General features: G+C 41.6%; 1 protein-coding gene across 2 annotated transcripts; it reads left to right on the top strand.

The window, feature by feature from the left end:
* The first annotated feature begins 481 nt into the window (after positions 1-481).
* On the top strand, positions 482-14,458 carry LOC119489859 (Krueppel-like factor 15). 2 transcript variants are annotated; one of them, XM_037772789.1, is made up of 3 exons: positions 482-707; positions 3,154-4,755; positions 14,182-14,350. In XM_037772789.1, exons 2-3 carry the CDS (start codon positions 3,248-3,250, stop codon positions 14,348-14,350), a joined length of 1,677 nt encoding a protein of 558 aa, XP_037628717.1. In that variant the 5' UTR covers positions 482-707; positions 3,154-3,247. The 2 variants fall into 2 exon arrangements, with proteins under 2 accessions (XP_037628717.1, XP_037628718.1); XM_037772790.1 differs by lacking the exon at positions 482-707 and having other exon boundaries at positions 3,248-4,755; positions 14,182-14,458.
* The last annotated feature ends 1,334 nt before the right edge of the window (positions 14,459-15,792 follow it).

Below are 15,792 nucleotides of genomic sequence, written 5' to 3' on the forward strand. Positions count from 1 at the left end.
GCAATGAATTTGCGATTAACTATTGACAATTATGCGATTAAATATCTTTTAATATCTATCAGCTCTTGTAATATTATACCCAAATAGTTTATTCTTACTGTAAGCCCTGTTGAGAAAACTATAGAAACATTGTACCACAGGACATTCCAATGAGTCACATATTAACACTCTCACTGGAGGCTCTAATGGGGATATTATACAAGTAGCAAAATGTAAATACAGAGTAACAACGCCATGTGAAAAAACAAAACAAAAGCATGACCTATCCAAGTCCTCTAAGGTTATTATAAGAGTATGATGACAGTGATTTTATGATCTGCTCTCACTCACTCACACACACACATCCTCCCTCTCTCTATTGACGCCAGACCCTGAGACCGGCCTCCTTTCTACCAGAGAACCAATAGCGGCGCGCCGAGCAGGCGAGCCTTCATGATCCGACCTCCCTATAATCTGACTGAGTATCATTTACCCAGCTCCGATCATGTGACTGCTAAGCGAACTACCAGCCCTCTGGAGAGAGAGAGAGTGATAGTGTGCGTGCGTGTGTGTGTGTGTGTTAGAGGAGAATGTGGAGGCGTAGAGCAATGCAAACACCGTGTCGTGGAGTTACATTGCCATTACGCACTATTACGCACTGACAGCTACTTTCAAGAGAAGAGCGCACACTGCAGAGGAGCGGATTTTTGGATTCCTCACATACCCAAGTGAGTCTTATAGAAGCAGGGACGCTGGTGTGATCTAGTAGTGTTTGTTTTCTGTCTCTCATTATGGTACAGTTGGAAAGCATGGCTCTGTTGTGTGGTGGATGGACAGGCTTTTGGGGTATCTATACATATGCGCGCTTGTAGCGACACTGTGCTTTATGTATGCTGCTGCACTAACAATATCTATATTATGGAATATTGGGACTTGCAAGTTGTCACGGTGTTAAACATGTCATGAATCCCGAGTTAACCTCCATAAGTGATTATCCATGGACCAGGAGCGCATGCTGTCACAGCTTCTGGGATGTTTGTTTCAGGGTTACCGTTTTAGGGAAACTTGACTTAAACCAAGGTTTTCCCAAGCTCTGCTCCTAAACTTTTTCCCCCTTGAGGTCATATCATATTTCATATGATTGTATCACATAAGCAAATATCGGAGTTTCGCGTTAGATCACTAATTGCATAATCTTTACCATCCTGTGATTGTGATAGAGTAACTCAAAGTCAATTAATCAATACAAATAATAATAATAATCAAATTAACCTCGTGATTTTCTCTCTTCTCTCGCCCTCTGGAGGTCTCCAAGCTTCACTTTGGAAACTTTACAGAAGAGGGCGCACAATCATTTTGTTTTCACTCTTTTTTTTTGTCCATGCAATACACGTGCAGCCTTTTAAGGTTTTAGAAAGGGGATTTTATCAGCGTCATAAGCCACCCTTTGCATCTAAGGCCATTTTCATAATGTCTAGCCGTTTTTTTAATCCATGTAAATGTAGATGGGGTGCATCATTGTTTGTGGGCTGGATAAAAATAGACACTAAATCCTCCACTCATCATCCCATTGAAATCTGCTGATCTTAGACTGAATGACTGTGATGAAATATAACCCTTTTACATGTAACCCCACTGCCTTTATACCTTTCTGTTGCCTTGGTAGTCTGCAGGATGGTTTTTTTTGTGTGAACTTTGAAGTTTTAAAGAGAGAGTATATCACTGTATGTCTCCAAAAGTTATATAGCACTGCAATTGTTTCAGGCTAAAGGGCCACTAGGGGGAAATAAATAGAAACACACCATTAAATGACAGCAGGACCATGTGGCTTTAATGTTAGAAGTGGTGAGAAATGGGAACCCCTGATTCCACATGGTCAGCATGAAGTCTCAACGAGCAGCTGCAGCGTCTACGCACAGACACGCACACACACACACACACACACACACACACACACACACAGTCTTCAAATTCCACTTCCTTCACACGTGGTTAGTTTTCCTTTTGAAGTGCCATCAGCTGCAGACCTCTTGAACCAGCAGCAGGTAGTGCAGAGAAGCCAAATCATAATAATACTTTTCAGTCTTTCTGCTGGTTTACTTATTTTGCAGTACAGTGTAAACCTGAGGGATTGTCTTGTAAAACATTAACCCCGGGTCAGACTACACTGACTGAGTGTTGCCATGCTGTTGTGTTGTTACTATGGCTGCCAATCGATTAAAATAGTTAATCGCAATTAATCGCATGATTGTCCATAGTTAATCGTGATTAATCGCACATTTTTTATCAGTTCAAAATGCACCTCAAAGGGAGATTTGTCAAGTATTTAATACTCTCTTCAACATGGGAGTGGGCAAATATGCTGCTTTATGCAAATGTATGTATATATATTTATTATTGGAAATCAATTAATAATGCAAAACAATGACAAATATTGTCCAGAAACCCTCACAGGTACTGCATTTAGCATAAAAAATATGCTCAAATCATAACATGGCAAACTGCAGCCCAACAGGCAACAACAGCTGTCAGTGTGTCGGAGTGCTGACTTGATTATGACTTTCTTATAGCTGAAACGTGTTTGTTTGTTTGCCCAAAATAAACTGAAAAAGATTCTTTATCTGTGAGTGCCGGTGATTTGTTTCTTCTGTTCTTACCACTACGTGCCACCCGATACTGTTCAAGATTTGGAGACGTGCTCGCTGCAATTTTCTATTTTGTCTTCACCCCTTTGAAAATGGCCATTTTTCCTTGCCAATATTTAGCGTAACTTAATTTAGCAAGCTAGTATGACATGGTTGGTACCAATGGATTCCTTTTCTAGTTTCATATGGTACCAGTATCTTCACTCTAGCTTTAAAACTGAGCCCGCTACAATCTGTGCAAGATCGATTGTGTTAATGCATTAAATAAATTAGTGGCGTTAAAGCAAATTTGCATTAACGCATTATTATCGCATTAACTTTTGACAGCCCTAATTGGGAATGATGATTGCACAAACCTTGTATCTTTAAAGGTAGATTTAATTAAATAGAAGTTCAAATCAAGCACAGTTAGAGTAGGTGGTCAGTATCTCCTTTGTATAATGTAGTTTTGTCTCATTTGCGGTCCAATTCAATGACATATTCCTTCCATTGCCATAACTGATGAACACACTCTTTTGTTTTTTTGCAGGACGAAGACAGAAGTTTTTCATCAACATAAAGCCGATCTCCAGCCGAACAGATTGATCTTCAGAACAGAGCAGCTGCCATTCATCCGCACAGGAATGGTGGATCACTTGCCGCTTGGTGAGGAGACCTTCCTGTGTTATACCGGCTCCCTGGGGTCTGACTACAACTGCCTCTGTCACCACGCCAATGGTGGCGCGTTGCCGGGCATCATGGTGACTGACGCGTGCATCTACGACCACCGCCACCACCCTTACCAAGGGGTGACGCTCTCCTCCTCCCCTCACCTCTCTGAGGACGACCTCAGCGACTCCTCCAGCCCTCGTTCATCCCTCTGCTCCAGCCCCGAGTCCTCGTCGCCGATGCTGCGGCATGTTCTTGGCTCCAGCAGCGAAAGCAGGAGCAGCAGGAGCAGCGGGAGCTGTAGCTCCTCGGGTGGAGAGAGTCAAGACAGCCTGCTGGACCTCCTCCTCTCGCAGGCATCCCTCACCACCTCGTTAAGCTCTAGCGCCAGCAGCAGCTCTCACTCTTCTTCTCTATCTTCCTCTCTATCCCTATCCTCCCCGACATGTTCTTCATCCTCATCTGCCCCTCTTTTACCCATGGGCCTGGCTTGGGAGTCCAAGAGGGAGCAACGGTTGACCCTCCTCCAGCAGCAGGCCAAAGAGGACTGTTACGAGTTCCCCGTTTTCCTGGACGAGCTGCAGGATCCCGCAGTGCTCTTATTTCAGCCCACCCTGGAGGAGATTGAGGAGTTCCTGGAGGAGAACATGGTGGTGGCAATGGAGAAAGAAGAAGAAGGGAGCGATGAGGCGATGTCGCCAATGTCAGAGGATGCTGAGTCGAAAGGTTCAAGGACAATAGCAGGAGAACTCGTATCAGTGTCACAGAACTCAGATCAGACTGTGCCCGTGGCTCATTCTCCACTCTCCTCGTACACAGAGACCAAACATACACCATGTGCATCTGACATGGACAGCTCGCCATCAGCAGTGGATGTTAGTTGTATAACTAGTTCTACTAGTAGTGTTGATGGGATCAAACAGGAGGATGGTTCGCCACCAGCCTCATCAGAAGGTACCAGTGCCTCCAGTGTTCCTGTCATCCTACAAATCCAGCCCATACAGATCAAACAAGAGCCCAACCCCAGTGCCATATCAGATGCTGTCACTCAGCAAACCGAACCCCAGCAAACTCAAACCCAGCCAACCCAGGCCCCGTCGGATATCAAAATCGCCCAACTCCTGGTTAACATCCAGGGTCAGACCTTTGCTTTGGTGCCTCAGCTGCTTTCCCCGACAAACATTGCTAGCTCAAGCAAAAACGGAAGCACCGTTTCGCCCAAATTTGTCCGGATCGCGCCGGTGCCCATTGCTGCGAAACCCATTGGGATTGGGGAAGGCGGTTTAGGCGGAGGCTCGACTGCAGGGGTCCTCGTTGGTCAGAGGTACCAGAAGAGCGCGGTAGCAGACCTCATTAAAATGCACAAGTGCTCTTTTCCCGGCTGTAATAAGATGTACACCAAGAGCAGCCACCTTAAAGCCCACCTGAGGAGGCACACGGGGGAGAAGCCCTTCGCATGCACGTGGCCCGGCTGTGGATGGAGGTGAGCAGAACCAAGTGGCGTACACACATTGCAACTAGAGATGTTCCCATACCAGAATCAGAAATACGTCTGATACTGCCCAAAATTTGGCATCGGGTATTGACGAGTACGCCAGTCCAGCACCGATCCGATACCATCATTTATTAACCCAGAAAAAAAAATCAACTAGTTTAACTTGAAATCAATTCTTCTTTGCCTATCCAAAACAGTAGCCTTCACTGTGCTGTCGCCCTGGAGGTATCATTGCTGCCACTGGCAACTACTGTTTTAGAGCAGCGAAGAAGAACTGATTGCAGGTAGTCCTTCACGTGACGATGGCAAACAACAACAGTGCGGTGCTAGTGGAGAGTGTAACGGTAACGGTAGTCAGAGAGAGGAAAATATCAGCCATTTGGCAATATTTCACAGTGGAAAATCCACCAAGTAAAACAGCGATAGGTACAGTATGTAAAGCTTCCATTCCCAGGGTGGCACTAGTGTTGCCAGTTTTAACACCAGCAATCTTATAAAACATTTGAATACGCATCATGTGAAAGAGCACGACGTAAAAGGACGAACCGCAACATCAAACGGTAGAAGTCCTATTGCATTAATTCTCTGTATGTATTTGTTCATGTTTTACAAAGGGTTTAATCTGAGCATACAACAAAGATAGTAATCATATCCCATCCATACATGGTCAGTAGTAAACATTCATTCATTATCCATAACTAATTAGCCGTAACCGCTTATCCCATTCGGGGTCGCAGAGGGGTTGGAGCCCATTGGGCGAAGGCGTGGTACATCTTGGACAGGTCGCCAGACTATCACAGGGTTGACACATAGAGAAAGACAACCATTCACACTCACATTCACACCTACGGGACATTTAGAGTCAACAATGAACCTAACCTGCATGTCTTTGGACTGTGGGAGGAAGCTGGAGAACGGAATCTGGTATCGGAATCGTTATCGGGAAGGTAAAAATGGTGTTGGAACATCTCTAATTGCAACCTAGAATTGATCAAGGGTTGGACGAGTAACTGGAGATGAATGACTAGATTGATGGATGGATCAAATATACAAATGTGGTGCACTTGCAGTGTGAAGTGTCCTGTATGTTTATCTGCACTACAGAGATTACATTAACCAGGGTTATCAACTTCCGCTATAGACTCATATACAGATAGCTGTTGATAATTGACTTTTCCAATGTGTGTAGACTGCACAGAATGAAATTAGTTTGTTATGTGAAGAACGGAGTGGAAGGTGTTCTTTATTATGGGGCTATTACAGATAAGAACGATTGTGACACTCTTTAGGAAAGGGCAGATCTTAATCCACCAAGTGCAATTGGATGGAACTGTTTTATTGTTTGTTTGTTGAACTCCTTTCTGAGGGCTGAAACATTGAAATGATCAGAAGTCCTTTGCATTATTACACAGTCTCTTTCATGTCACCACTGTGTTTAAGAGATATTAGAGAAATGGTTTATGGATTTGAGACACTACAAGCAAAACATCAGTTAGTTAATTGTTTTACCATATTCACCTTTAGTGTCTTGCAAAGTGTGCGGAATTTTACAATACAAATCTTTAAAGGACGTTTTCTCAAAATGTGTTTTTTCTCATACTCATAATCTCCAACTACGTACATACACCAAACTTTCCAGTTTCTTTCCTATCTATATTCCGAAGGATTTTACAGAGGGGTTTGTTCGTATGTCATTCATAGCCTGATTCATATAACATTTTAGACCTAAAAACATGGCAAACTTTTTTTTTTTCATTTATTTATTTTTCTAACTGTTGACGGTATTTTCTGATTTTATGGAGTGATTGATTTTGGAGATATCCAAAATTACCTCTGTAAAAACGTTTGACTCTAACATGGCAAAAAAAAGAAAAAAAAAAAAAAGATTTTTTTTTTAACCTGGCTTTATCCAATGTATGCAAATTAGCACATATTTAATAAGATAGTGCATATGCATATTTAAACATAACATTTTAGAGAACTTTTTAATACAAAAATAACTATCTTAATGTAAGTAATCAACTGAGGTAGTTTCATGGTGGTATCTATTATTCAATGAGAGGGTTTAGCAGGCTCAGATAGATAGATAGACAGGTAGTTTGTTTAGTAGTGGTTTATAGATATAGATTATAGATAGATAGTTCAGTTTATGGATGGGATGGGTTGGAGAAAGGGGGTCATCTTGAGAGAAACTACATTCAAGTCTGGTTACAGTTTGTTCTATTCAACATGCTGGCTGTGTGTCCCCACTATCTGTGTGTTTTTGTACCATGGGTCGAGTTGTAGATTAGATAGAATGCCTTTTGAAGTTGCAGACTTTGCCCCCTGTTAGTTATTGCCCTTGTTTGCTTACTGTCTGCAACCACTTCCCAAACACGTATATCGATGCAGCATATATATAATAGGGCTGTCAATCGATTACAATATTTAATTTTGATTATTTGCATGATGGTCCGTAGTTAATCGTGATTAATCGCACATTTTTATTTGTTCAAGATGTACCTTAAAGGACGAGTATTTAATACTCTTATCAATATGGGAGAGGGCAAATATGCTTGCTTTATGCAAATGTATGTACATAAGTATTACTGGAAATCAATTAACAGCACAAAACAAAGACAAATATTGTCCAGAAACCCTCAAAGGTACTTCATTTAGCATAAAAAATATGCTGAAATCATAACATGGCAAACTCAAACCCAACAGGCAACAACAGCTGTCAGTGTGTCAAAACTGCATGTGATTAGCATAAGGAGGGCATATTTGTAAAGGGGAGAATCGTGGGTACCCACAGAACCCATTTTCATTCACATATCTTGAGGTCAGAGGTCAAGAGAACCCCTTAAAAATGCTCCATGACAGTTTTTCTTCGTCGAAATTTAGTGTATGAGTTTGGAGCGTTATTTAGCTAGTATGGCATGGTTGGTACCAATGGATTCCTTTGGTTTTCTAGTTTCATATGATGCCAGTATGTTCACTCTAGATGTAAAACAGAGCCCGCTACAGCCTTAAAATTACAGGTTGTGTTTATTCATTAAAGAAATTAGTGGCGTTAATGTGTTAACTTTGACAGCACGATACATTTTGAAAGACTCCTTGGCTGCAAACTGGCGTTTTTTGCCTTTCTGTACTGTAATCACTGCTTTTCATCTAAACATTTAAACTCTTCTATCCAAAGTATAAAGTCCAACTTTTGGATTCCACCTCCGTACATAGAGCTATTGCCAACGGGTGCATATAGAGTCTTGCACGTGCGTCTGCTTGTGTGCATGTCTTTCCGCACATGGACTGAGGCAGGGTTAACTTAGGGCAAGCATTAAACTATGGTAAGGATTTGAATTTAACGCTGAGGTTAGAATTTGTATTTGGAAAGCAATGTGCCCGTGTGTATGAGAACGAGTGGATCATATGTTTGGCCACCTCAGCAGACAGTCGTGCTCCACGCTTTATCAGTCTCCCTGCAACCTCCACTCTGTGAGCACGCCGTGCTGCACCTGCAGACACTTAAAACCCTCCAGATGTGACACTTTTTTCCACAGTGTGCATTATGTCTGGGCTTACATCCAAGTAAGCATTACGTAATATCAAGTTATTCTGGACAAGAAACAAAATGTGTCGCTAGACCCTTATGCATTGTTTAAACCTGGCTTGAGGCAAACATGGATTTTTTTTCACATAAAGAAATTATGTGTTTAATGCATTTAGAATACATTTTTCCCATGCAATCATGTGTAATGGCACCAAGCTGATGTTGATTATGGTGTGTAAAAAGGAATAGTTAGACATTTTGGGAAGCCAGGCTAAAGTTTGCAGTAGGGTTGTCAAAGCTAACGCAATGATAACGCAAATTTGTTTTAATGCCACTATTTTCTTTAACGCATTAACACAATCAATCTTTTGGAAGTGCGGGCTCAGTTTTAAAGCTAGATTGATGTTACTGGTATCATATGAAACTACAACACCTAATCACATGTCATACTAGCTTGTCGCGAAGGAGGATAAATGACGCTGCAAATTGTCAAGGCCATTTTCAAAGGTGTCCCTTGACCTCTGACCTCAAGATATGTGAATACAAATGGGTTCTATGGGTACCCACGAGTCTCCCCTTAAGAGATATGCCCACTTCATGATAATCACATGCAGTTTTGACACACTGACAGCTGTTGTTGCCTATTGGGTTTGAGTTTGCCATGTTATAATAATAACATGGAATTATTTATTATAATAAATATATCCAAACATTTGCACAAAGCAGCATATTTGCCCACTCCCATGTTGATAAGAGTATTAAATACTTGACAAATCTCCCTTTAAAGTACATTTTGAACAGATAAAAAAAGTGCGATTAAATTGTGAATAATCGCGATTAAATATTTTAATCGATTGACAGCCCTAGTTTGCAGTCTTTAATGCTAAGCTAAAGTAATTGACTCTTGGCTCAAGGTCCAAGGTCCATAGCAACAGACATGAGAGTAGCATTGATCTTCTGCAGAAACATACTGCCATTTTTTTTCTTGCAACTGGGTTGCATTTCTTTAACTAAAAACATAAACTTAATACCTCCAGTCCTCCCCAAACTACATCTCTGCAGTCTTTACATGACAGCCCTTATACCGTATTATACAGTTGCCCTTTCCTTGCTCTTACTCCCTCTGGGCCAGGAAATGGAGGTGAGCTGGGGAGTCAGGCACCTCTTAGCCTCTGTAACCTTAGAAGAGCTCCATGTGTTTGCCCCTCTTCAGTAGAGAAGAGTGCTATTTCATTGGCTGGACCCCTTCCTTTAACTCACTGGAAGTTATATGTCTTCCTTTGCCAAACTGTTTCCCTTTTTTTAAAGCTTTTTTTTTTACTTTTATCCCTCTGTTTCTCTCTGGCTGAAGTTTATGGTTGAGCTCATTTACAGATTTGGATGCACAGACAGAGTCACATGTAAACACTTACAGGAACACATGCAGGCAGCACACACAGGAGCATGCAGTGTTTCCAGCTCAGACCTGCATGGAGACTCTCGTGTGATGTTTGCGTCGGACGGCAGGGCTCCAAACCAAACAGTTTGCTGTAATAACACTGTGACGTGTGTGTACTCGGCAGCTGCCATCAGGGCATTGGCTTGTTGTCCTTGTCAGCTGACGCACTGGTTGTTACAACAAAACAATGTTGTTGGGTGGTGACAGAGCTGTGACAGTTGGATTTAGCGTTAGATTTGGACACTTAGAGCTCAATTGACATGGGAAGTGAGAGTACTTACCTTACTATCAGTCAGTTGTGATTATGTTATTGATCCTTCTTGGAGGTCATCCAGAAAATAGAAAAAAAAAATAAAGAACAAATGGAGGAATTCAGCTCCTGTGGTTTAAAAAAATCAATTTTGGAAACCCAGTCAAAAGAAATGTTATGGTTGCTTGTATAGACCCCTTTTTTCTGTTAGTAAGCATGATGACGTATTTTGTGGACGGAGTTTTAAGTGGAGGCAGAAAAATTCTCTGAACACGTTGGCTAACGCTGGCCAGAAAGTTTTGTTGGCTTGTTTTTTTTAACAATGGCTGAAGAAAATACTCTCAGTATTTCTCTTAGTATGTACTGTCACTCAATCTCCAGGATCACGAGTCTTAGTTGAGAAAGTTAACATTAACCAATGGGACCAGATTAACCAACCCCTACGCCACTGGCGGACTACTTCGGGACGAGTAGATGGCTAGCCAGTCGCTAAATGAGTAAAATTTAACAACTTAATGCTTCATCCACACACTCACTGCATATTAAAGCACAGTGCTATCTCCAGATGAGTGACAACTTTGTTCGGCTCATTTTCTGTGTTGCATTATGCAGCATGGCAGAATTAGCACGCTAAGTTAGCTAAGTAGCCAGCCGCCCGACCAGCGGACTGGTGGCCAACGGCAGCGCTGTTAAGATAAGTTGAGGGCGTATAAATCTTTGGATGCCTATAGATAACTATCCTTCAGTAAAGTCAATGAAAAAGAGAGTCGCACAATATCGGCAAAGGGTTGCTAATAGTTTAGCCTTCTGCTAACCGCAGCCATGAGCCATTGGCTGTGGTTAGCAGAAGGCTGAATATTAGCAACATTTATATCTCTGTAACATTTCGCCGATATTGTAGTTCGCTAGAGCCTCAAATCACCGTTTGTCATCTCAAATATATGTGATATATCTGGATTCTGGCAGCCAACAACAACCCAGCAAGATGTCATTTTCGATGTGTAACTTTAGCCCACTGCTTGTGTTTGCCTCCAGTCTTTCCTTTGTTTTGCCTCCAGCTAACAACGTGATGTAATCATGACGTTGACACAAAAAGGGTCCTATAGCTTTGCATGTAGGAGGCAAACTTCTATCATTGTTGTCATGAATTAATGTGATTTCCCTTTCAACTTACAAAGAGTTGAACTTGAGCCACTCATAAACACAGCGGCAGGAGACATTAAAGGTCTTTGAGCTGACAGGATAAACTAAACCAAAAGAGACGAGGAAAATAAAGATGACAGATACAACTCTGTACAGTACGTGTGCTTGCCAATATCTCTGTTACTATAATTTTCCAGGTGTGCAACCAACCTGACAGCCCCACCTTTCGCTGCTGTTTTCACTATGCTCGTCGGTTAAACAGCAGAGTTTAGAAACAAGCCAGAACAAAGCATGTGTTTCCCACAGCGCCCAAGCTAATATGAATACTATGTGTCATGCTGCAGCCACGCCAAGCCGCCCCGAGGATTTTTAAAAGGTGCGAGTAAAAAAAACACACTCAAGTGATCAACAGGATTTCTCCCCCCACCCCCACCCCCACCCTTTGAGCTATGAGTTCATTGACCTTGTTGTCCACCATCACTGGAACGTATGGAGCTGAGAAACCTCAGAAAGTTTGATTATTAGGAGGGGGAGGGATAAAGAAATAGAGGAAGAGTTAAAGCAAGAGAAAGAGACAGGTGGTAAGGCTATATATGAGAGAGAACTGGTGCATGATTGAAAAAAAAAAAAGAAAGATGTTGATTTTAAGAACAATCAAGCTGAATGCATAAATCCTAAATGCATGTTGTGTTGAAAGATCCTCCCCAGTGCAGTGTGTTATAGTTGGGCTCAGGCCCAGTTTGAGTCAGTATAGAAGAGCTGTACATGGCTTCTATCATGCTCCAGCTTGACGCTGATATATAGTACAGCTTTAGGGTGTAAGGTGTGCGTGTGCGTCACACACAGATTACCACAAGGAACAACTGTACAGTCACATAAAGTACAGAGCATTGATGTGGTTCCAGATTATTATCTTAATAATGATATGCCTCTTGGTGTAGATTAAGAAGCCATGCCAATCCCTTTAACACCTGTAAAAACTCTCATATATGACAACACAAAGTCATTTTGCCTGGAGGCTTGTATCACTCGCAGTAGAAAGCATTTGTTTATGTTAAAGCAAATGAAAGGGGTTACTTGAAGTGACGAACCAAAAGATAATTATCATCCGACTGCAGTTCCCCTCGGCTCTGTTGAATGTTAAAGCACCATTCAGCTCCATGTTTTTATTTTGTGGCCCGCAGCTTGACTGTTTTGGTTCACTCCCACCGCTCTCATCAACCTCTCCAGCAGCAGCTGTTTTTTAGCCAAAAGCTCTGATAAACCATAAAGCATGCTGACATTAGCATTTAACTGAAAGCACCATTGTGTCTAAGTGCAGTCTCTCAAGGCTGCTAACACGACTGCAAACTTGGCTGTTTTGTTACAGGAAGGTGACTGATTATCTGTATTACTGGGAGTATTTCTTAGCTCATGTGATAAAAACATCACCTGAATGTGTACAATGCAAAGAGATGCAGGGCTACCAACTAAGTAAGCTTAGATATGGCTATATATTTTCAAAGGGGTCGCTTGACCTCTGACCTCAAGATATGTGAATACGAGTCTCCCCTCCCCCTTTACAGACATGCCCACTTTATGATAATCACATGCAGTTTGGGGCAAGTCATAGTCAAGTCAGCACACTGACACACTGACAGCTGTTGTTGCCTGTGGGGCTTGACTTTGCCATGTTATGATTTGAGCATATTTCTTTATGCTAAATGCAGTACCTGTGAGGGTTTCTGGACAATATTTGTCATTGTTTTGTGTTGTTAATTGATTTCCAATGATAAATATATACATACATTTGCATAAAGGAAGTATATTTACCCACTCCCATGTTGATAAAAGTATTAACAACTTGACAAATGCTACATTTTGAACAGATCAAAAATGTGCGATTCATTTGCGGTTAATCACAATTAACTATGGACAATCATGCAATTAATGGTGATTAAATATTTTAATAGATTGGCAGCCCTAGTTCATAAAGATAGTTTTGGGGGAGTGGCTTTGGAGGGAAGCCTGAAGGGATGGGCTGTCAGTGTTGCCGACTTGACAACATTCCCACTAGATTTAGCGTCTTTTGGAGTTAGTGCTGCTTGCTACTTTCATTGGAAAAGAGTTGGCAACACTGGGTTGGGTGTTTCAGTTGGATCGTTTTTTTTTAATCTAGAGTACTCCCGCAAGTTAAAACAGATATTCTCTGGCTTTCCGACTATAGGCCAAGTTAACAAGATTAAAAGATTAAAAAGATCTCAATACCAAATGAGTCCTCAAGTCTGAGTGTTTGTTTTGAGGTTCTTAGCTTTTTAGATTCCACACTTTGGCTGTATAAGCTCTGTCAGTTTTTATTGGACCATTAAAATGATGAATGGGCTGGTTGTGTAATCCATGTTTAAAGTGGAAACGGTTTGAAATAACTGTGAGTGACGTCTTTATATCTCTTTGAATTATCACCTTCAGACCTTCTGTCGTTGCTACTGCTACTGGAAATGTGCCAGGGGAAATAAATCTGTCTTACAGATTAATCTGATCTTAACAGCTTTACTAATATATACACACATACACTCGTATAAAACAGGCACTACTCTATTTTCCACTTAACCCCTTCACTGTCATGATATCTAAGCTGGCCGGAGCCCATAGAGACCAGAGCAGAGCAGGCCAGGAATAGAGTGGGTCTTGGATTTGCAGTTAGCTACTCATGTGCTGAGCTAAATATGGGATGGCTCTTTAACTTCACGGAGAAGACGCAGGGGCAATACACACGTACAGTGCAGCGTCACACCTCTCAGATTACCCACATACAAAACAGTTTGACATTGCCTCTATGTTATTTGGCAGTTTGAAGCATGACTATAGGAAGTGCTGTATACAAACAGGTTCATTTATGCACAGAAGTGGGAGAATTTCAAAATAATAGAGAAACAGTTAATTGAGTGTTGATTGATTGCGATTAGGGAATAAAACACAAAAATTGGGGGTAACAAGTGATGAAGTATTGTTAAAGAGATGCAGAATTTTTTTTGACGAATTTGCTAAATCACATCCTGGGTTTCCTTCTGGCAGGTTCTCCCGGTCCGACGAGCTGTCCCGACACCGGCGCTCCCACTCGGGAGTGAAACCATACCAGTGCATCGTCTGCGAAAAGAAGTTTGCCCGCAGTGATCACCTGTCAAAACACCTCAAAGTCCACCGCTTTCCACGAAGCAGCAGGACAGGACGCTCTGCAAACTGACTCTGCTGACCCCACTCTGACAGACTGACGCTAAGCGGAGAGGGGGGGGGGCTGTGCTCGCGTATGTGTGTTTGTGTGTGACGAAAGACAGAGGAGGTGGGGTGGGGGGGAGGGGAGGGTGTGGGGTGGTGGGAGTGGCGGGTGTGGGGGGGTTCGAAAGTCCAAACACCTTTAAAGGAGTCTGTGCAGGACTCTTGAGCTTGTGTGTGTTTATGTTCAAATGTGTACGCGTGACGTACATTCATGGTACTGTTATAATTTATTGGGTGGCGAGGAAAAGACTGTAAAAACTGAACTAAAACAGAATACTGTTACTTGACACAACACCCTCACAGGTGGAATAAGCTTCTTGTATATTACGACTTTTTGTCTCACTCAAATCTTTTAGCTGATCCAATTTGAAGAACGATTTGCTACTCAGAGTATTTTTACACTTTGAGGTGTGTGTTATTGATACTGCTTCTGAGTCAAAAGCCTTATCTAAATAAAAAATGCATCACTAAGGGGTCTGCGACTATTTGAAACTAGGGATGCACCGATGCCGGATGGGATATCGAGCCAATACTGACTCAAATAGCCGGATCAGGTATCGTGACAATGGGGCCGATCTTAAATTCAATTCAATGTTTATATACTATATACATTATATACTGGAATTTTAATTCCTGGTTAAGTTTTGACCAATATTTTGCTGTGTTGAAAAGGTTTACACCTGTATCGTAATTCCTGTTAATTTTGAAGATTTTTTTGCAAGTTGCTGATGCCCGATTTATTGTTTTTAATAATAAATAACAATTCATTAAATTTACATCTATGTATTTATTAATTACATATTATTTTACACAAGTTAGGAAAGCGATGTTTAAGTCAAGACTGACACATAAAAGAATGATCCCAGTAACTTCCACACAGTGAGGCATACAGCTTGTTAATTTAACACCGGTATCAGATCGGTACTCAGTATCGGCCGATACCCAAAGCCCAGGTATCGCTATCGGTATCGGGACAGAAAAAGTCAGATCGGTGCATCCCTATTTAAAACCCACAGTTTTATTATACTTTCCTGGAGCCAAATGTTGTTTTAAAGTAATAGCAAAAACTCATCGCTTTATGGCTTGAATTTTAATTTGTTGCTGTACAACAAGAGCTAACTGGACATTGGGAACTGTCGGGGGCCTTGGTTTAATTCTCCCTCGACAGACGGCAGACTAAATGATGCATCAACATTCCTGTAGCTTTGAATAAGTGTCTTTGCTGCTTTTGAGTCTCGTTACAGGAAAAAAAAAAAACGAAAAAAAAAAAAACTGTAGTAACCTCAAACACAAGATCAATGCTCATTTTGAATTACTGCTCAACAACAAAGATCATGTCACTATGTAATTTGCACTGACACACATGAAATATGTGGTTGTCTGCCCACAGTAAGTTATTTAGTACAGTTA

This window comes from Sebastes umbrosus, chromosome 6 (genome assembly GCF_015220745.1).
Source record: "Sebastes umbrosus isolate fSebUmb1 chromosome 6, fSebUmb1.pri, whole genome shotgun sequence".
NCBI lineage: Eukaryota > Metazoa > Chordata > Actinopteri > Perciformes > Sebastidae > Sebastes > Sebastes umbrosus.

What these genes read in the sequence shown, in the direction of transcription:
- LOC119489859 (XM_037772789.1), top strand. Translation starts at nt 3,248, where the DNA reads ATGGTGGATCACTTGCCGCTTGGTGAGGAGACCTTCCTGTGTTATACC. An exon ending in TGGCCCGGCTGTGGATGGAG is followed by an intron (nt 4,756 to 14,181) that starts GTGAGCAGAACC and finishes TCCTTCTGGCAG; the next exon opens with GTTCTCCCGGTCCGACGAGC.